At 40.0% G+C, this 22,514-nt stretch overlaps 1 protein-coding gene across 3 annotated transcripts in view; it reads left to right on the forward strand.

Annotated features, from left to right (window-relative positions):
• The window catches only part of RIMKLB (ribosomal modification protein rimK like family member B), a 54,702-nt gene extending 42,259 nt beyond the window's left edge, over positions 1-12,443 (forward strand). For all 3 annotated transcript variants that reach the window (XM_067005581.1, XM_067005576.1, XM_067005578.1), the window contains 3 exons: positions 3,307-3,510; positions 5,001-9,631; positions 10,050-12,443. In XM_067005581.1, the coding sequence (XP_066861682.1) occupies positions 3,307-3,510; positions 5,001-5,464 (668 nt within the window). In that variant the 3' untranslated portion in view covers positions 5,465-9,631; positions 10,050-12,443. The remainder of the gene's footprint in view (positions 1-3,306; positions 3,511-5,000; positions 9,632-10,049) is intronic.
• Positions 12,444-22,514: the final 10,071 nt, after the last annotated feature.

Raw genomic sequence — 22,514 nt, forward strand, 5'->3', positions numbered from 1 at the left:
CTTGGAATAGCAGGGGGGATAGGTGTTCAAAATAATGGTGCATTGGTGACTTTTGAGAGGAAAGCTTTGAACTGGATTAATGGAAGGTCTGGCTTTAGGGATGCAGAGGGAAGCCTACATGGATTTTAGGGATTTTTCTAAATAGGCGTAAGAAATGAAGTCTTAGTTCATTGAATCTTAATTTGACTTTTCTTTCTAATTGACTTTGTCGGTAATTAGGATTCTGGTTTAAATACAATCTCATATACTGTTTGCCAAATGGGATTGATTCCTCCCCTCCCCTGAAAAAACTCTGACTGCTAGTGATAGCGCAGCAGGTTCAGATGAAATTTTTGTGTTATTTTTTTTTTATTATTTTATTTTAGGTGTTGAAATAGAAAGTGTTGAACTACATTGATTTAGTTTAATGGTAGCTAGTGATCTACTAAAGGAAACCAAGTTCAGAATTATTTACACAGGAGGTCACTGGTTTTAAAACCAATTTAATAAATACTAGCAGTAAAAAGAGTCTGAAACTGATGTTTCACCACATAAGCCAGGAGTTACCATAAACAAACTGAAACATTTAAAAAAAGCCACCTCTTCCTTCTTATTGTCCCTGTCTTTGTTCCCACATTTTGCTGCTCTGGTGCATCTCTTCTGCTGACATGAGTATTTCTGTAACCGGATAGTAAATGGATTCAGGAACAGATCTTAGCTAAATCTAGACTGGTTATGTTTACTTGGATTAATTCCTTGCTTGAATTATCATTTACTTTCACAATTTCCTGTATTGATGTAATGGAAGAGTGAGAGCAAAAGGCTGGGGCAGAGGAAGATTTTGGCAGTCATACCTGTTTATGTGGTCTTAAAGTGCTTGCAGAGCTATGAAGCAAAGTTGGGGCTTGTCTTCGTAGTAAGCTCAGTTTGACAAACGTGGATTTACTGAAACACTGGACTTGACTTGACATTACCGGTTGTTAAGATCTAGAAGTAATTATAGAGTTTGCAGCTATTGACTTGCTTTTCCATTTTTAGCCAGAATTCATGTCCTGGGCTGCATTAGGCAAAGTATTGCCAGCAGGTTGAGGGAGGTGTCTCTTCCCCTCTACTCAGCCCTGGTCAAGCCACAACTGGAGCGATGGTTCCAGTACTGGGCTACCCAATTCAAGAGCAACATGGAGCTACTGGAGAGTCCAGTGAAGGGCCACAGAGATGATTAAGAGACTGGAATATCTCCCGTGAGGGAACACTGGGAGAGCTGGGACTGTTCAGCCTAGAGAAAAGGCTCAGGGGAATCATATTGGTGTGATTAAATACTTGAAGGGAGTGTGCAAAGAAGATGGAGCCAAGCTCTTTTTAATGGAACCCAGTGCCAGGACAAGAGGCAATGGGAGGAAATGGAAACACAGGAAGTTCCCTCTAAACATCAGAAAACACTTTATTGTGAGGGTGACTGAGAGCACTGGCACAGGTTGCCCAGAGAGGTTGTGGAGTCTTCCTCCTTGGAAATACTCAAAAGCTGTGTGGGCACTGTGCTGCACATCCTGCTCTAGGTGTACCTGCTTGAGTAAGGGATTGGACTGGATGACCTCCAGAGGTTCTTAAAACGTCCATTGATTCTGTGCTTCTGTTTACAAGTTTTTCTTTAAAGCACTTTAAATTTCATGAGTTTTAGTGCAAATTTATCAGAGTGCATGCCCTTTCACATTAAGAGAGTTGGGGAAACCTTTTCAAATTAATTAAAGAGCAGCCATTTGCAAATGGTATTTAGAAAATGAGGCAAGCATGGTTATAGATGCTGATGAATAAAAGTCATGTTCTTCTAAGCCCATTTTCTGCACAGTTAATGCTGCTGCTGCAAATGTGCCAATATTATTTTTGCAAAGATGTCATGGTGCAGCATAATTACCAAGAATTAAGTAGTTCCCCTCCAAGGAGTCATTCTTTCTGTCCAGTTTTAGGAGTACAGTAGAATTATTAAGTGCCTGTAGGAGACTTAGAGTTGGGTATGGGAGAGATCACATGGAGGAATTTGCTTTTTTGGTCATGATTTTAAGTCTACATTCTGCTGCTGTTTGTTATGAGAGATTCTATGTTCCTCAAGCAACATTTTTTGTTAGACAGACCTTAAACCCTGAGGAAGCAGAAGCTGTCCCAGGTGGGCTTTGGAGCACTTGCTGGAATGGAATTCTTAGCACGTTATTTCTCCTATTCTGCTGCTGCATTTCTGTTCCTTTAATTAAGATAGGCAGTTCATCAATTGTTTTTTGAATTCTGTTAACATTTCAGCATTGTTAACATTGCAGCATAAATGAGTGACAATTCTGCCACAAAAAATCAGTGCAGCCTTATTGCAAAATGTAAATCTAATACAACATAAATGAGTGTAAACAAAGTGGGAGAGGAGTTGAGAGAAGTGGCTGAAGATGGAAACAGATACCTTCTTGTGAGACTAAAAAGAGATGGAAATGGTAGAATCTTTCAGGAATGCTTTTCGTTAGTATTAGTAAAATTGGAAGAGAAGAGAGAAGTCTTTGATGTGCTTTAGAAATGAAGGGGAATGAAATGACAAAAATCCTTAAGATATTTACTTGCAAAAAAGCCAGTGATTTTAAATTCTAAACAGTTTCTTCAAAACTGCAGTACATACCATTTACTTTTATGTTTTGTGGAATATTTTGCTAAATTTATCTCATATGCTTTGGAGTCTAGAGTTTTGTTCTGAACTTAGTACTACTGCAAAGCCTCATTCTGGAGTTGTGAGTTCTTAGAAGTACTGGGAAGAGCAGCTGTCAGCATCTTTCCAATAGTTAAATAGCTTTGCAGTGGCATACTAATGATGTAAGAGTTCCTAGCAGCCTGTTCTTTAACAGTTTCATGCAAATGGTTTCTGTGCATCAAACTTGTAGTCTGTGGATCTAGTCTTTTTAGATGAATAGCTCCATGCTATTAGTTATTTACTGCTCTTTTCGTGTTGTTTTCTTTTTTTTACGTCTTTCATCTCTCATTAGGGACTTGTACCAGAACGGTTTGAAATTACAAAACTGCCTCCTTTATCTAAAGCAATGGTGGTTTTTTTTTTTTTTAATTTTAATACTGTTCTCATGGCTCCTCAACTCTTTCAGTCCTTGAACACTTAGAAGCACTGAAGCAGTGGAACACTGATGTCCACAGAAGAATTTGTAAATGGATATAAACTACAGATGAGGCACATGAGACTGACCAGCATACTGGTCAGAGGTTTAACTTTTCTATGTTGAATCATTGATGCAGCTCAAATTGGTAGTTTCTTCTAATTCTACAATGTTCTTTTTCTTCATACAGGCAAAGCTGTATTCCTGGCACGAGACAAGCACCATTTGGCAGACCTGAGCCATTTGATCCGTCATGATGCCCCTTACTTATTTCAAAAATATGTTAAAGAGTCCCATGGCAAGGATGTACGTGTCATCGTAGTAGGAGGCCGTGTGGTGGGCACCATGCTCCGTTGCTCAACAGATGGGAGAATGCAGAGTAACTGCTCACTTGGTAGGAAAAGCTTTATTCATAGTTTTGATCAAAATACTTTAATCCAGTGGAAAAATGACAAACCCAACTGAAAGAAGCTGCAGGTTTTATTTTCTATTAATTGTGTTTACTGTTGGATGTTTACAGAGAAAACATGAGAGTGAGGAGTAAGTGAGATGTGCATTGCACAAACCCATAATCAGAGACTATTTCTGCCTGAAGTTTTAGGTGGATAGGACAGATGAAAGGGAATGTAGAGTTCTAGGAACGCAAACAGAGCAAATGATGTGATAATGGCAACATCATGCTAATGCCATATTATCATTCATTACATCCTTTTAAGAGGAACGGAAAAAGAAGGAAGATGGAAAAAGAGAGCGAGGGTGGTAGAGGAGACATCCAGTTGGCAAGAGGGTAGAGTGTTAAGAGAGAAAACTGTTGAAGGCAATCAACAGTTGGACTACATATGCAGCTGCTGTGCTGCCTTAAGTGTCAGTCTCCTCCATGCAACATTTTTTTTGCTTAAAAAACATGTCTGTGAGGAAGAGGAAATTTAGTGCTAGTATCCTTAGAACTGAGTTTCTGCGTCACTTTGTGTGTAGGATAGGAGAGGATTCTTAGGGTGGAAGAAGGAAGTAGGATAGAGGTTACCTGGCTGGTTAATTATCTGAAATTACTGAAACTGAAATTGACCTGAGCAGGATTGGATAAAATGTGTTTGTATGCAATACGGTTTTACTAAGTCAAAATGCCTGAAAGATTTTAGTTACTGCTTTCTTGATGCTTAGGAAATGTAACCTGGAAGATTTTTCTGCTAAATGTTTTTATTTTTCTTTTATATTTTTAAATTTAAGAGTTATGACAGATTAAGGATTAAGTCTGTTTCATTTAATACTTAGATTATGGACTGTGTACTGGACCAGCTGAGGTGCAGACACAAATTTTCCAGAATTCTTTCTTTAGAGACAGTAACCTATGAAGCAAGCTGAGAGGGACACAAGTAAAGATAATATCTTTACCCTCTTCCCCCTCGATTATGTCTGTCAGACCTGTAGTCTTATCTGGAATATTTGTTTTAATTTTGTTGGAAGATTTCTTCTTATAAACATGTATAGCAAACCTCTACTGTAAAGGAAGAAACAAGGGCATGCATAGAAAGCCTCTGCCTTAGAAGAAGAAACAAAGGTGATTTGTTTTGTCATCCTTTTAATATCCCAAGATTGTAAAAATGTTATTTTTTTTGACTAAAAAGTCAGTAGCTACCATTTTTAAAAACAAACCATAATCTTGAACTGCCTTTGGCAGGACAGAGTCTTTCAAAACCCTGCTGTGACTTCAAGTTCATTAGTAGTCACTGCGGAAAGGAAGTCACTTTGTGAATCATCATCAACACTATGCTTGCAGGATTGTTTTGGAGCTTCACAACCAAAGTGCACCAGCCAGTCAAGAATCATGTTGGTCACCTGTGACCAGATTAGAGACAGCAAGTTTTTTTTCCCCACTTCTTGCAGGTGGTGTAGGGATGATGTGCTCACTGAGTGAACAAGGCAAGCAACTGGCAGTCCAAGTATCAAACATCCTGGGGATGGACGTGTGTGGCATTGACCTGCTGATGAAGGACGACGGTTCATTCTACGTCTGCGAGGCCAATGCAAATGTAGGTTTCATTGCCTTTGACAAGGCTTGTAATCTAGATGTAGCTGGTATCATAGCGGACTATGCCGCTTCTCTTTTAACCCCCGGTCGCTTGACGCGGCGCATGTCCTTGCTCTCTGTGGTGTCCACGGCAAGCGAGACTAGCGAGCCAGAGCTGGGCCCTCCAGCTAGTGCCGCTGTCGACAATATGAGTGCTAGCTCCAGCTCTGTCGACAGCGACCCTGAGACCACGGAGAGAGAGTTGCTCACCAAGCTCCCGGGGGCTCTATTCAACATGAACCAGCTATTAGCCAATGAGATCAAACTTCTTGTGGAGTGATGCCACGTGTAAATAGATGACCAACAGAACTCTCTCTTGTAAAAATTTCCTTTAAACCAACTTGCAATGCTGTTTATCAGAGAAGCTCAGAGAAATGAGGAAAGGGGAGTCAATCAAGAGAGCAAGATTAAAAGACATGCGTTCTGTGACTGCTGCCCCTGTGTTTTTGCAGAACATAATATTGTGTTCATTCTTCAGCATCAGTTTTCTAATGAAGATGCTCAATTCACAACCTAAATGGAAGTTTTATTTGGATGCTGCTTTGGTCCCCAGACATATTGCAGTGCGCATGTGTTCACAGGAAAGCATTGAAGCATGATTCACTGGAAGATTTTCAGAAAGCTCTGGCAGCTCTCTAGAAACTTCCGGGAATTAATGCAGCAGTTAAGTCTCTTCTACCTCTGTAAGGCTTGATCCTGTAAATTGCTCAGTGCCTTTAGTTCTCAGTGAGAGCTGAAGGTGTTAAATGCCAGGTATTTCAATGTTCCTGGACACCTACTGTTCCCTCTCTTGTAGGTGGGAGCCGTAGGTTCAGCATACTTTTAAAGTCATCCCTTTCTGACCTTGCAGGATATGGCCCTTCAAATGATGAGGCAGAGAGAAGTGTCGTTTGACTTAATGTGAGCTTTCTGTACAAGTCTCTAATTTGTGCCGTCTTGGTATTAATTGGCAGCTTTGTGTCCATATTTCTTTATAAAGCTTTTGAAGGAGGATTTCTAGAACTTGTGTTTTTCTCATTTCAACTCCAGATTTTGGAAGGTATGCAGGGGAATTTCTCATTATATTTGTGGCAGAAGTGTCACGTTTTAACTATTTTTGCATGATTGGAGGAGATAAACAGCACTGTAATGTTTGGTATACAAAATAATGTTTAATCCAATGTGAAAAAGAATTACACTAGTTTAAAACAAACGTGCATTGACTTGTATTTGTTAGTGTTTTAGTCTTTTTGAGAGAGATCTGCAATGTTAATGTTCTTTTTTTTTTTTAATACATGCTAGTCCAACACTCCCTTCTCTATGCCTGCATCTTTACAGTGGCCAAAGTGAAAACACTGCAGAATATTTGCTAAGAAAACACTGAGTTAAAGCCTGTACAGTTTTTTTTTGGGGGGGGAGGGTGATATTTTCTGTTCTTCGGGGGGAGAAATGTGGTAAGTGTGGAGGAGTGAAAAGTTGGTTAAAAGTGATTAGAATTCTAGAGGTACTTTAGAATAAAGCTGCAGTTCATACAATACTTGCAAGGTTTACTTTTTCCCCGTTGAAAATACTTAAAAGCTGATGTCAGAAATCCAAAGAGCATAACTGGGGACAAATACTAAATTCTTAGTTTTGGGAAACATGCAGCAAATTAAATTTAAAAAAAGAAAAAAGGAAAAAAAAAAAGAGAGCTCAGCCAGAATTAAAAAAAATAAAAATAAAAAACATATAACCTAGGTCCATATACAAGTAACAAATCGATCCTGGACCCTTATGTGTATGTGGTGTGAGTGCACACACTTGTGTGTTTGTATATGCACATTTGCTTTGCTTCATTTCTTTTTGGGTTTTGGCTGTTTAGATCCTATACTTTTTCTAGGCTGCCTGATTTTTCTTAGTCCTTCTGGCTGTGCATTTTCTCATTCCCCTTGAGCTGTTTTGGAAAACAGATAACCAAAACAGATATACCGAGTCCATTTTTCAGTCCCTATCTTCCCCCTCCTTTTCCTCCTCCTCCTCCCTCTGTTCTCGTTCCTTTCCCATTTTCTGGGTTCATAAAGCCCTGGAACTATATATATGTGTGTATGTGTGTGTGTCTATATATATATATATATATATAAGATAGAAATATATATATATATATATAAACATAAGCCTCTTTTTTTAAAAACAAAAGGTAAAATGTTTACAACTGAAAAACAATCTTGTGAAAATAGGGTTTGTTTGGAGGGGGGTTGTGTGTGTGCAATGCTGCTGTTTTCTGGATACTTAATGGAGCATGTCCCATGTACCCTCTGAGGCTCTGCACTGCCCACCTCTGTGGCCCCTCCTCACCTCTCTGCTGCTCTGCTGTTTTATCTTCACTTTGGACCTTAGACACAACTCACGGACATTATGCAGAGAGTCTTCAAGAGGCAATAAACAGTATTAACCTGCTTTCATGGAAGTTTGATCATGCTTCTTTGTACAGTTTGTTTTTTTTATTATTATTATTTTATTTTAAAAGGAATGTAATAAAATGGCTTTTTTTTTTGTAGAATTAAATATTATTATTAAAATCAAGTGAAAGGTTGACTATTGGTGTTAAGCAAGAGAAGTGGACCAGCTGGTCCAGCAACAAAAGGAGCTTCAGCAGTCAAGGTATTTTCAAATCTTCTGAGCCTTCAAGTGCACAGGTTATACTTGAAGAATATAAAGGTCTTCAACTTCTGTGAACAGTTGCAGAAACACAGAACACAAAACTAATTTTCTAGTCATTGAGCAGTCTCTTCAGAGGCTCTTATCCCCTGGTTTGTTTATCTAAGGGGAATTTGGGTGTTAGTTCTTTGGTTTTTTTCCCCCTTCCTGTTCCCCTCCCCCTTTTTTTTTCTTTTCCTTTTTCTTATTAGTGGTAGGTGTGTGCACTTCTTGAGAGGCTGATAGGGTCAACCCTTCCCTTTTCAGCTGTCACACACATTGAGCACATGTAGGATAACAGCAGAGAGTAAGCATATGCTTGTTGGTACAATAGGACCTCTGTATTTCTATCACAGGAGATACCTTTGAGAGTAGAGAGCAGGTAACTGAATATTCCGGACTGTTTTTTTAAGGCTCCATTCTATTTTGTGGAGAAATGGTGTGATGCACAGGAACTTTACATTTCTTATCACCCTTTCAGAATGTCCAGGTAACATCTTAAAGTAATAAAATTTGTGAAGTAAACATGAGATTTTTTGAAAGACAAGCAGTGGGTTGAGAGACTTAAAGTTTGCTTCCCTTGTGATGAGGTGCTCCTCTGTGGTTGGTGCTTCCCCAGCAAGTTTGGAGATAAGTCTTTGCATAGTGGTCAGGGAAGAAAACAGTATTTGAAACATCACGTACGTTTGTTTGTACGTAAGTTATTGATACTACATATGGAAACCTTGCTTGAAGACTCATTGGTATGAATAGGCACACTTGTCTGATATATTTACTCAGTATTTATCCATTGCTTTTGAAATAGTGAAATGTATAGAATGGGATGGGTTGTGGAGGGAGCTTCTTGTTTTCACTTAAAGCAAAAAAAAACACCACCACCCAAATGTAGTCTGTTGTAACCAGGCAGTATTTCCCATGTAAGGTGAACTTTACAGGTATCAGCTTTATATGCTGTATTTCCTTCAGTTACATACGCTGAAAAACACATGCTAAACTTTCATGCAGTTGCACTAACACTACCTCTGTACTTGAGTTTGGAAGCTTATGGTGAAAAAGTGGTCAATGTAGTGCTGGATTATAATAGCATTAATAGATCTGATGGTGATACAATTATTTTTGTATTTTTTAATGTTTGAAAGAGCCAGTTAGAAACTTGTTTGCAACAATAAGTTCCTTAAACTACATCTGATAAAATTGTTTTTTTTTCTTTTTTTGTAACAGTGCAGAGTTTCTTCTGTTAAATTTAATATGCTTATAATTGATGTCTTGCTGTGTCAATATATGGATTGTATGTTAAACTTTGTATTTAATGCTTTAATGTGTTTTATAAAATGCTTTTATGGAATGTTATACCATGTCACCCATAATGCAATAGAAGGTTAATGCTTGATGCCGATGTGGACTGTTTCCTTTTTGTTCTGCTAATGGTCACTCTTGGAGCATTTTCTTCCACTTCGTGGGCTATCTTCCATGTGTGATACTTACTCAGGACATAACCTCTGGAACATCGGTGTTTGTCAAATGCAAAGGATACTTCTTAAGATGTTACATTGGACTTCAAAATCCAACACATGTGACATTTGCTAAATCTTTTCTCCGCCTTGTTGTGGAAATTTGTCAGTTAAATGTGTAAGGGACCCTAAAGGATTAGAGAGACTTTGTGGAAACAAATCCCATGTACAGTATCTTTCTCATGGCTCACTCTTTTTGAGAAGGTTTATGGGCTTTATGGCTGGTGTGAGACATACGACCCACTCCTGTTCTCTCTATGGAATTGTAGGTGCTCGGACAGGTAACCTCTGTTGCTACTGTCTTTTTTAATTTTTAATTTTTTCACTGTTCTAGGAGTTGTTTTAAACTGAACACTGCAGGATCTATAACCAGGTGTTTGCTGGCTTTTCCTTTTTTTTTTTTTTTCTTTAAGTCTTAATCTTTGAGGGAGACTTTCGGAGCATTCTGATGGTGGATCTTGCTGTTGGAAGTCTCCAAGCCTCTCATGTTTCCACTTTGAGTTGAAAAGTTTTTGTTTTGTTTATTTGTTTAAACTGATGACAGAAATTTGATGCACGAATTTTGGGTGGGTTTTGTTGTTGCTCTATTCTGTATGACTTATTTGACTTATTCCCTCCCCCTTCCCCCCCCCCTTTTTTTTAACAGAAATGTGTTCTAACAGTTCGCACTTTCTTACTGTTCTTTGCAAAACTTTTCAGGAGCCAAAAAAGTCAAACAATCCAGAGAAAACCTTCCCTTCTCCCCTTTCCGGTGGCGAGAGTGAGAACTTATGAAAAGTCCTTGAGAATGTTTCTTCCTAAACTTTTCCCCCCAGTAATGCAAGCGGGTAGAATGGTAAACGCAGCAGTTTGGTGACATCTAAAACCGACCTGTTGTCAGGTAAATTGACTCTTTTCTGCTCTATGTAACCTTCGTAAATTTGCTAACTTGTTTGCCTTCCTTTCTTCCTGTTTTCCCAGTTGGTCCGTTTTGGTGAAACTTTCTGAATGATTTTACTAGTGATAATTTAGATAAATCTTACTTTTCTTTATATCCCCTCCTTATACATGCTGACCTTTAAGAAGTCTGTCATTGTCCTTTGCTTTACTCAGATAAGACAAAAATTAGGGCAGGTTAAAAGTCCTCTCATGGTAGATATATGAGAGAGTTTTGTAATACATTAATTCTACCTCTTTATCACTTTTAGGTAGTTTGCTTTTAAGTGTACTATTTTAGCTTCGGTTCTTGAAAGATATAATGCTTTCCAGTTGCAAAGTGAGCATAACATTTAACTGCATCAATTGGGTGCTGAGAGGTACATAAAAACGAGTACTAAGGAAATTAAATTAAATTTACTAAAATTCAGTAGAGCTGGATCCTGTGAAGAGGACAGATGGGAGAATGGGTGTTCTAGAGGAAAATAAAAACAAAAGTTGTGGGTCTGATTATTTGTTAGCAAAGGATGGGGGATACAGTTCATGTTGCCCTCGCTAATAGATCTAAATACCTGTAAATGTTATCCTTCTCTGTAAACTCTCTCCTTTAGTCTCAAACCACTTCAAAGTTGATGAGAACTTCAGGTTTTATTTTGTGCGAAGAGGAGAATCTGTATTTTATATACAGTGGTAAATATCAGACAACTGGAATTCCATTCAAAGTAGAGGAATGCTAACCTTCAGACAGGCTTCCAAGTTTCCTGATGCCGTGTTTTATTTCTCATGACATCTGTAAAGAATTAGCTTTTGTTTCAATCTTTTTTTCTGTGTACTTTAAATAACTCCTCTATATTATCATTAAATACTGTACTTTTCTCAGTTTATGTTTTCCTGGAACGCAGCAAATTTGTCAGCACTACCATAAATTACATCTTCAGATTACAGTGGGAGGGAATCAGTTTGGAGCCAAATTTTGCTCTCAGCTATGCTGAGATAAACCTGGAATCTCTATGTGATATCCAATTTCACTGGTATAATTGAGAGTATAATTTGTTTCTTTAATTTTACTTTTAAGATAATTTTACAGACATGTTATACTTATGTTTCTAATGCTTTTTCCTTTCAGACACACCCGCTTCTTGCGTCTCAGCACTGGGCAGGCCTATTCCTTTATTTGTGTAATATTTTTGTACATCAGCTGCTATAGGACATGGGTGTAACACTTCTCAGGCATGTGGTTGGGTGTCTTTCTGGGGGAGAGCTTTGTGGGTTTATAGTAATGTCTAAAAAAGAATTTATTTTCCTCAAATTTGTTGAACAAATTCACAGTCTCATAGTTTAGTATCTCCAATCTTACTTCCAAAGTATTACTTGAAGATTTTCTTGAAAGAAGGACAGTACTAGTTCTTTGTAGTGTCTGCAAATGATCTTTTGGGGGGAGAGTTAATCAAAATTTACTGCATTCTGCAGAAGTTAATCTTTATTAAGTAATTGCTTGAAAGATGTTTTTACAGATTATGCTCCTGCCTGCTTATGGAATGGCTTTCAAAGCCTTATTGGTTGTTCCTTGCTCATGTTGATTGTTCCCAGTGCTTTGCCTGGTGTATAGGGAAACATTGTAGAACTTGAATAAAACCATGACATCTTAGACAAAGGATGGTGATTATGTAAGTGCTGAACAAGAACTTCTTCTATATGCCCTTCTGCTGCAACAGAATATTAAAACTGGTAGGTGGCAGCAGCAGCAGAAGAAACTCATGTGACTGTGACCTGAGAAAACTACAGTACTGGGAGAGATGGATTGCAAAATATTAACTGGAGTAATGGGGACGGAGGAGAGAGGCAGAGTCCCTGAACTGTCCTTTTGAATGGTGAGTCTAATTTACTGAATTCTAACCATCACAAGACTAACTGTATTACAGTAGACACATGGTTCTATCTGATTTAATGTTTGGTTACCTGATGTCCTAATTCTGGTCTTTCAGTCAACATTCCATTTTCCTCTCTGCTTCTGTAAGGTACAGTATATGCCCTAAAAATTTAAACTTCACTTAAATTGCCACATCTTAAGAATATGGAAAACTAGGGCTGGAAGGAATTAATCTAGTCCATTCATCTATCTGCCCCACAAGAAGATCAGTCCAAGTTATGCTGTTGATGACGTTTGTTTTAACATTTTTTTTTTTAAAAAAAGGAATAAATGAGGAACATTGTGCAGTTTTTATCTACAGATTTTTTTTTTTTTATGAAGGGAGGAAATGACCACTGTCAGACAGTAGTCAGTGTTACGGGCTGAGAGCTTGTCTAATTTTTGCTACTTCATTTTGGCCCATCTGCTATCTGATACTACCTTTTGGGTGATTCTTTTATGTACTTTTCAAACATATGTATGTCTTCTTGAAATGTTTTTGAGTAGTTCATCACAATTGTACTTGGTGGTAACTGACATTGCATGTGTGTAAACATATATCTTAACATTTCTCATCAGATGTTTTTTCCTCTGCATCTAAAGCCTGGTCCCCCTTTGAGTGTGAAGATCTTTTACTGTTGCCCACATTCATTGTTTTTGTCCAAGGGGCATAGTTTATAGATGCACATAGTAAGCAGCCAGTTTCATGTTCTAATGACACTTTAGGAAATCAGGATTCTCATGTAGTACATAATGGTCATTTGAGATTTAGGGGACAACAGCAGGGGTCCACCTTAAACAAATAAATTGGTTTGACACTAAGTCTAAATTGTATCCTTGAACCATTCTAATTTTGATCAGTAGGGCACAATGGTGCACATTTATTCAGACAGAACTAGATGTATTTTTTCAAAATTCTGGTATAAGGTTTTCTATGTGTAAAAAGACTCTTTGAGGCTGTCCCTTCTGTTTCTGAATCCTGGCCTCTTTTTGGTTAATTTAGCTAGTCATTTTAGTAAATCCAAACTGGTAAGTAAAGAAGATAAATTGCTTTTTGGGTGGGTGTACCACTCATTAGCCCATTACAACATAAATAATATCTTATTAATTGAAATATTTAAATATCTTTACATTTTACATTTAAGAAATAACATTTCTATGTAATGATAAAATATTTATATGTAAGGGTTAGGTAAGAGGTTGATTACAGGTACAAAAATAAAAGTGCAAAATGCCTTAGACACCCAAATGTTGTCAGTTCCAAATTTGGAAATATTAAGAGCTCTAAACCAGAAAAAGCCAAAAAGCAGATCTATTATTCTCTTCTGTGAATCTTATATAAATATTAGTTATTGTGTAATAATACTTACAGAGCACAACTTAGATTAAATGATAGATGCCTTAGAAACACCATGATAGTAAAGGACAGTATGCTTTATCGAGATATCTTATATCTCAAGATAGAAAAAATACTCAAAAGACCAAAAGTTAAATTGCGTATGGAAGTGGGAGACAGTGAGAAATGTAAAATCTATAGTGTTTCTGATGTAATGACTAACAGTGAGTAGTTTTAGCCACCTCTTCAGTTATCTAGACTTCAATGTCTCACACGTTTTTGATTGTGCATCCCTTTCCCATAAAATGTTTTTATTTTGTGTGTATCTCGTAAAACATTTTGATTATGCACCCCAATATATGTATATTCATTTATTTATACAGTATGTACATGTACTACTGTACTATTATATACATTATTAAACATACACAGAAATAAAAGATCAGATAAAGATGAAACAAATTCTGTTCTAAAAAGTATTTCATTTAATTTACTAATGGTACCAAAATAATTTCTTTTTGCACCCTAATGGATTGTCTTGTGCTCCCCGCTTTGGAGACCAATGATGTAGACATCATCAAAGAGTTATTGTTGCACAAGTAGTCAGTATGTTTCATCATAACAAGACCTCCATGTTAACTGTATCTCCTACCAGAGATTAAGATGCTGACATCCAGTAAGATGACTTCTGTTTCTGAAAAGAAAAGAAAATGGGAGAGAAGAGCCAGGTTATGGAGGCACTGATGAACAGTCTAGCATGGGGGGAAGTTTGAATCTGGATCAGTTGAATGTGGAACAGTTATCAAGTATTAGCTGATAAATTCCGAATTCCATTTCTGTAGTTATCTGGGATGGTCATGCTAAAATTGGAAAGAATACTTAAACATGGGAACTAAGCTGGATCTGAGTTTTTGATATTCAGGCCACCAAAGAGTTTCCAGTGCACATCAGGTACCACCTAGGACTACAGACAACTGATGTGCTTTTCTTAGCAGCTTGTCAGTTCTCATAGAGCTTGTAGAGGTAGTATGTGGACCACAGGCTTTAAATCGCAGAACTGAGTTACTGCAGAGTGAAAGGGAGATCAAATGCACAAAGTGAAAAATATTTTGGACAGAGATTTGAAAAGAGTTATTGAATATAACAATGAGCAAAGTCTATGTAGCTGATGAAGCCCCATAGAGAAAGTTTTTACATCCAGTAAGACAGCAGAGATGTGAAAGGGAGAAACTATCTTCTGGTAGTAGAGGCAAAGGAGTCTAAGCATATATCAGTCTGTCATCAGAGATGGAGAGAAGGCAGTAAAAGAGCTTTTGCTGATCTTGAGCATTCCCAGCTTTTTGTTGTAAGGAGGAATATCACCAGACTTTCTGTACATAATATATGATAGGCATGCTAGCCTTTGGGGACTGGATATCAAGGAAGAGAGCTGAATGCTGATTATAGAGCTGTTGATATGGAAACTAGCTGTAGTACTTGCCTACTAGAATGGATGGTCATGTGGATTAAAAATGTTACTGTGCTGAGTCTAGATGACAGTAATTTGTGGAAGGAAGAGTTGGTCATCTGTCCCCGAACCTGTGAGCTTTTGCTTCTCAACAGTTTTTGGAAGCCATTTTAGGTAAGGCTTAGAGGCATAGAAATGTATATCAGCCTTTTTAGCAGGGACCACCATTTCAGGTGATTCAGTCAGCTGTTAAGGAAAGATTTTTTGGGTGTAAGACAAGCATGGATTTAGAGTATTCTAGTAGATCCTCCACATTTTTACATGTGACTGTTGATACAAAGTGTTTTTTTTTCTACTAGATACGACATAGTAAAGCAACCGATACTGTTCTCTGCAACCCTGATCTGGTGTGGATTTGAAGAATGGAAAAATGATACTTTCTATTCTTATTCATAGACTTCTGTGGGCAGGGAAGGGTTGGTATATATGTGAAGGGAAGAAAGGACAAGTTCCTCACTCTGGAGGAGAAGTAGGTTATGAATTAGGCTGATAGAAAAGTTGACGTTTACAGTGAATTTAAGGAAGACCATTTCGAGGGTGTTTCTGCATTCCCCTTTTGTTGCATTTAGAAACAGTGCAAGTGTTAATAGAATGTACAGAGCCCGGATAGTAGTGTATCAGCATATTAAGTTCTGCCTAGTTTGTGGGTGAGAAAGGGCTCATAAAAGATTTATGTGAATTTCTGTGTCTACTAAGTCTACTTTTTTACTTGGAGGCAACTGGTAGATGCAATTACATATAACACTGTCTCAGCAATAGATTTTGGTTTTGGTTTGGAAGGAAATGTGCTTAAGGAGTTATATATGTCATTTGGTTGTTCATTCCTATAGGAAGCAGAATTGATAAGCAGTCAAAATGCCTACCTACAAGATAGTGATATCCAAAGCCCAGTCTCAGTTAGGCACTCATTGATGTTGCTAGGGAGAAGGCTTTTTGGTATATCTATTAATAAGAGGAGGTAAAGAGACATGTGAGAAAGGACTTTGAAAGTGTTGCATACATCAAATTACATCTTTCGTTGCATTCAGAACTCTTTGATGTACTTCTGTACATGTATGTACCTTATTAAAAAGAGTATTGGCTGCTAAAATGTCTCTGGTTCTTCAGGCTGAGGTCAGTTGAACAGGGGAAATAGGTTTGGAGAGCTCTCTAACTGAGAAATGTTGGCTGTGCTGATCTGGATGACTAAGTGAGTACAGAGTTCGAGCCTAACATTAATTTTGCAGGTCTTTATATTTTTAATGTAGTAGCAAAATTCTTTGTCAAACAGTATATTGAATATTTGGTACCAGAAAGTACAGTTGCGTTTTCCCACCAGTACTATATTACATTAATCTGTGGCTTAACCTAAGATATACACAAAATAAGGAGTGAATTTTTGTTTTAGACAAATTGCAATACAATTTCAAATATGCTTCAACACAGGAATGGAATAGGAATGGAGTTTTATTACAGGGCATTGAAATTTTTTTGAGTAAAATATTTTAATCAGAAAACACTATTACATTGATAGTTTTTTGGGAATATGTGCTATTTCCAGAATTTTATGGGATGATTGCTCACGTACAAAATGGCACTTGTTAAAGTGGGAGGAAAAAACAGTAACCCAGTTGTTGCTGCCTCTTTGGCCTGTCACACATTTTTGCTATGCATATTTCCTGTTTATGGTAGAAGCAATGACACTACTAAGCTTCCTTGATACTTAGTTTATCAGTGTCATAAAGTACTTACATCTTAGGGAGGAAGGATCTGGACAGATGAATACAATACACAGTATTACATGGACAAACCAGGAAGGTGTCCCGAAGCACAGAAGGAAGATTGAGCAGAAGCTGTATACACCGGTATCCATTCAATTCAGTTTTATCAATGTAGTGGAAGGCTGGGAGTCAAGATGACTGTTTCAGTCATACGATGGTGAGGAATGGGAATGTTGTATTGGCTGTTGGTACAGCTGTAAATATATCGCAAATATTTCATATCTGGTGTTCACAAGAAGTGTGGTTTACCCCAGGAGGTGTGTATAGTTTGTCTTCCTCACTACTACTATGCAAAGTACTGTCTGCTAATGTTATTCCCTGGATTCTGTCTGTTCATCAGCATTGTGTACTAAGCACAAAAATTGTATAGTATTTTATGAGTTCCAGGAGGACACTTTAGAAGCTGGTGTTTATATTTTCCCGTCCATCTTACAAACGCAAGGGCAAAAGAAACAACAGAAATATTAGTTACTTGCCCCACCTATCCTTACAGCAGTGTGTGGGAGGAGTAGCACAAATGTATTGTGATGTAGGAATGCTTGTGCATGCCTAAATGGAAATGTTTGTTTACCAAATGGCAAATATGGAAGTCTTATCTCAGGAGATACTAGGCAGAAATAAGTTGCAGTTTGACTTTGCTGAACTTAATATACAATTTTTCCTCCACGTGAAATGTTTCCACAGGAATGTAATGCTTGTGAAAAGTTGATGGATCAGCAGTTGCAGAGACTGAACTCCTCTACCTGCAGGAAAGGTAACAGGAACTAGATTTCACCTTTAGAACGCTGTACCTCACTCCTTGAACTGGAAGGGCCTTTTCCTAGGTCAGAAGAGGAGTTTGATAACCCATGGCTCCACCCTTGGTGCACCTGTAATGCAGATATCAAGGAAATAAGATAGATGCCAGTTACAGAAATCTTCTTTATGATGCCTGATTGAATTTTTGATGCACAGTTTTTTGGGAAAAGCCTAACTCTTTGAACGATTTTTTTCTCTAGGTTTTCTGCATCAGCAGGATGCGTGCTTTCCTTCTTACTGGGACACTTATCTCTTGGTAATGCCCCCTTCACAGTAAAGGGAAGAAGGGACAGACCAAAAGTAAAGTGGAATGGGGGAATGTCCAGACATGGGGTTAGCAGTCATAATGAACGCTGTCTTACAAACACAGAGAACTGAATAAAAGAGTTAATACTTCTAATTCATGAGGGTGTGTGGTTTTTCGTTGTGTCTTCTTTACCAATTACCCTTTCTTCAAGTGCTGGTTAACTTCAGAAATCTGTTGATCTTGCAGCTTTGATGTAGACATTAATGACAGAGACAGTGGATCAAGTGCACCCTCAGCAACTTTGCAGATGACACTGAGCTGAGTGGTGCAGTTGATGCAACAGAAGGAAGGGATGCCATCCAAAGGGGCCTGGACAAGTTTGAGAAGTGGGCCCATGTGAACCTAATGAGGTTCAACAAGTGCAAGGTGCTGCACCTGGGTCTGGGCAAGCCCAGACATGAGCACAGACTGGGAGAAGAACTTGTTGAGAGCAGCCCTGCAGAGAAGGACTTTGGTGTTCTGGTGGACAAAAAGCTCGACATGAGCCAGTGTGTGCTTGCAGCACAGAAGGCCAACTGCGTCCTGGGCTGCATCAACAGAGGAGTGGCCAGCAGGTCGAGGGAGGTGATTGTCCCCCTCTGTTCTGTCCTTGTGAGGCCCCACCTGCAGTACTGCGTCCAGCTCTGGGGTCCCCAGCACAAGAAGGATGTGGATCTGTTAGAGCAGGTCCAGAGGAGAATCCTGAAGAAGATGAGAGGGCTGGAGCACCTCTCCTGTGAAGAAAGGCTGAGAAAGCTGGAGCTGTTCAGCCTGAAGAAGACAAGGCTCTGGGGTGACCTTATTGCAGCTTTTCAATACTCGAAGGGGGCTTATGAAGAAGATGGAGAGCAACCTTTGCTTGGGCAGATAATGTTAGGACAAGGGGGAAAGGTTTTAAAGATTTAGATTAGAGGTTAGGAAGAAATTCTTCACTCAGAGGGTGGTGAGACACTGGAACAGGTTGCCCAGAGAAGCTGTGGATGCCCCATCCCTGGAGGTGTTCAAGACCAGGTTGGATGAGGCCCTGGGCAACCTGATCTAGTGGGTTGCATCCCTGCCCATGGCAGGGGGTTAGACATGGATGATCTTTTGGCTCTTCCAAGCCAAACATTCTGTGATTTTATGGTTCTATTATTTGATACAGCTAAGCCAGAAAAATAAGACACATCGGATGTTCTCAGATTCACAGATTCACAGATTTCTCTAGGTTGGAAGAGACCTCAAGATCATCGAGTCCAACCTCCGACCTAACACTAAGTACTCCACTAAACCATACCCCTAAGCTCTACATCTAAACGTCTTTTAAAGACCTCCAGGGATGGTGACTCCACCACCTCCCTGGGCAGCCCGTTCCAATGCTTAATAACCCTTTCGGTAAAGAAGTACTTCCTAACATCCAACCTAAAACTCCCCTGTCGCAACTTTAGCCCATTCCCCCTCGTCCTGTCACTAGGCACGTGGGAGAATAGACCAACCCCCACCTCTCTACAGCCTCCTTTCAGGTAACTGTAGAGAGCGATAAGGTCGCCCCTGAGCCTCCTCTTCTCCAGGCTGAACAATCCCAGCTCCCTCAGCCGCTCCTCGTAAGACTTGTTCTCCAGACCCCTCACAAGCTTGGTCGCCCTTCTCTGGACTCGCTCGAGCACGTCCATGTCCTTCCTGTAGCGAGGGGCCCAAAACTGAACACAGTACTCGAGGTGCGGCCTCACCAGAGCCGAGTACAGGGGCACAATCACTTCCCTCGACCTGCTGGCCACACTGCTTCTTATACAGGCCAGGATGCCGTTGGCCCTCTTGGCCACCTGAGCACACTGCTGGCTCATATTCAGCCGACTATCCACCAATACTCCCAGGTCCTTCTCGGCCAGGCAGCTTTCCAGCCACTCATCTCCCAGCCTGTAGCTCTGCTTGGGGTTGTTGCAGCCCAGGTGCAGGACCCGGCACTTGGCCTTGTTGAACTTCATGCAGTTGACCTCAGCCCATCGCTCCAGCCTATCCAGATCCTCCTGCAGAGCCTTCCTGCCCTCGAGCAGATCGACACACGCACTTAGCTTGGTGTCATCTGCAAACTTACTGACGGTGCACTGGACGCCCTCATCCAGATCATCAATAAAGATATTAAAGAGGACCGGCCCCAGTACCGAGCCCTGGGGGACTCCACTAGTGACCGGCCTCCAACCAGATTTGACTCCATTCACCACAACTCTCTGGGCCCGGCCATCCAGCCAGTTTCTAACCCAGCGAAGCGTACGCCAGTCCAAGCCCCGAGCAGCCAGTTTCTTGAGGAGAATGTTGTGGGGAACGGTGTCAAAAGCCTTACTGAGGTCAAGGTAGACCACGTCCACAGCCTTTCCCTCATCCACCAAGCGCGTCACTTGGTCATAGAAGGAGATCAGGTTCGTCAAGCAGGACCTGCCTTTCATAAACCCATGCTGACTGGGCCTGATCGCCTGCTTGCCCTGCAAGTGCCGCGTGATGACCCTCAAGATAATCTGCTCCATGAGCTTCCCCGGCACTGAGGTCAAACTGACAGGCCTATAGTTCCCCGGGTCTGCCCTCCGGCCCTTCTTATAGATGGGCGTCACATTGGCTAGCCGCCAGTCAACCGGGACCTCCCCCGATAGCCAGGACTGCCGATAAATGATGGAAAGCGGCTCGGCCAGCTCCTCCGCCAGTTCTCTCAGTACCCTTGGGTGGATCCCATCCGGCCCCATCGACTTGCGCACATCCAAGCTCCGTAGTAGGTCGCCAACCATTTCCTCATGGATAGCGAAGGCCACATCCTGCTCCCCATCCCCTTCCACCAGCTCAGGGCACTGGGTGTCCGGAGAACAACCGGTATTGCCGCTAAAGACTGAGGCAAAGGCGGCATTAAGCACCTCAGCCTTTTCCTCATCCTTAGTAACTAGGTTTCCCCTCGCATCCAGTAAAGGATGGAGATTCTCCCTAGTCCTCCGTTTCGCGTTGATGTATTTGTAAAAGGATTTTTTGTTGTCTTTAACGGCAGTAGCCAGATTGAGCTCCAGATGAGCTTTGGCCTTTCTAATTTTCTCCCTGCACAGCCTCGCTACATCCTTGTAGTCCTCCTCAGTGGCCCGCCCTTTTTTCCAAAGATTATAAACCCTCTTTTTTCTGCTAAGCTCCAGCCGCAACTCTCTGTTGAGCCAGGCCGGTCTTCTTCCACGCCGGCTCATCTTTGGGCACGTGGGGACGGACCGCTCCTGTGCCATCACGATTTCCTTCTTGAGGAGCGCCCAGCCTTCCTGGACTCCTCTGCCCTTCAGAACTGCCTCCCAAGGGACTCGGCCAACCAGCGTCCTGAGCAGCTCAAAGTCAGCCCTCCGGAAGTCCAAGACAGCATATTATCTCCATCATATAATCTCCATCATATCATATCATATAATCTCCATCATATAATCTCCATCATATTGGGCTGTTTTTTTTTTTTGTTTGTTTTTTGTTTTTATTTTTTTCTTCCCCCAGCAATTTAATTCCCAAGCATTCTAAAATGCTTTGGAAACCCAGTGTCAGGCCTTGGTTTTATCAGTCATGTTATCAGTTCACCTAAGTCCCTGAGAGTACAAGTCTTGCGGGTTTTAAAAGGAAAATTATGCTATCTTGATAGCATTTGTGACTGCTAGAGAGAAACAGAACTGCACCTCTGTCAACCAATCAGAGATTCTTTATTAAGATAAGGTGTGTTTGAATCTGGGGCTTTGGCAGTTATGTACGTGGATACGTGAATTCTTACTATATGCTTTTCCTGACAAGAGCTAAGGTTATATAGATCTTGCATGTATCTCTTTAAATTTCTTGTTAGTGAAACACTGTGAAGACTTAAACCGGTGCTAATTGTGTAAAGAGTTTTGTAAATACCTCTTGTTCTGAACAAGGTAGAATGTTAAGTTAATGAAGATGTCTACTTTCAATTCAATGTCTCAGTGAGCAATAGCCAGCAAACTTCAATACTGAAAAGATCAATAGGTCTCTGGCTCTTGCACTCATTTAGCAATTTGGGGAGAGGGATTGATCTCCTTGCAGTCTTCATGTACCTCACTTAAAGGCTCTTGCTAAAGAGCTATGATCAAGAATGTGTTAGTAACATGTTAAGTTTTATTTCTCTTTGTATTTCTTTTGTATCCTTTGGATATGAATACTGGGTATCAATAATTATATAGTACTTGGATATTCATAATAAAATATTTGAATATTACTATTTGACTCAAACGGTACAGTGGAAACAGCATGAGAATATGCCTATGATGTTATTACTGACCTGTGCTGTGACAGTTAGGAAAACTGGGTATAAATGGTTCCTTTTGCACTTCTTGCATTTCCTCTTAACTGGAATTGTGGTTTTGTGCTGGCTACAGAAACGGAGCACTTGTAGAACTTGGGTCTGCTTAGTGTAATGAGGTCTTGGGGTGGAGTGCATTTGTATCAGGGCCATACAGGGAGAGAGGCTGTAACTATGTTTATAATAAGCTCTGGAAAACCTCTGTAACTTGGCTGGTCTGCATTCCCAGTTGTGCATGATCTAAGCAGACAGCACTGTTTTGATCACTGTCTTTTGTTTTTCTGGGTCGTTTTCCTTATCTTTTGCTCTGTCACCTTGATTGCTTTTCCAACCCACTCTTTCCCTCTCTGAACAGC

Source organism: Anser cygnoides, chromosome 1 (genome assembly GCF_040182565.1).
Source record: "Anser cygnoides isolate HZ-2024a breed goose chromosome 1, Taihu_goose_T2T_genome, whole genome shotgun sequence".
In the NCBI taxonomy this organism is placed as follows: domain Eukaryota; kingdom Metazoa; phylum Chordata; class Aves; order Anseriformes; family Anatidae; genus Anser; species Anser cygnoides.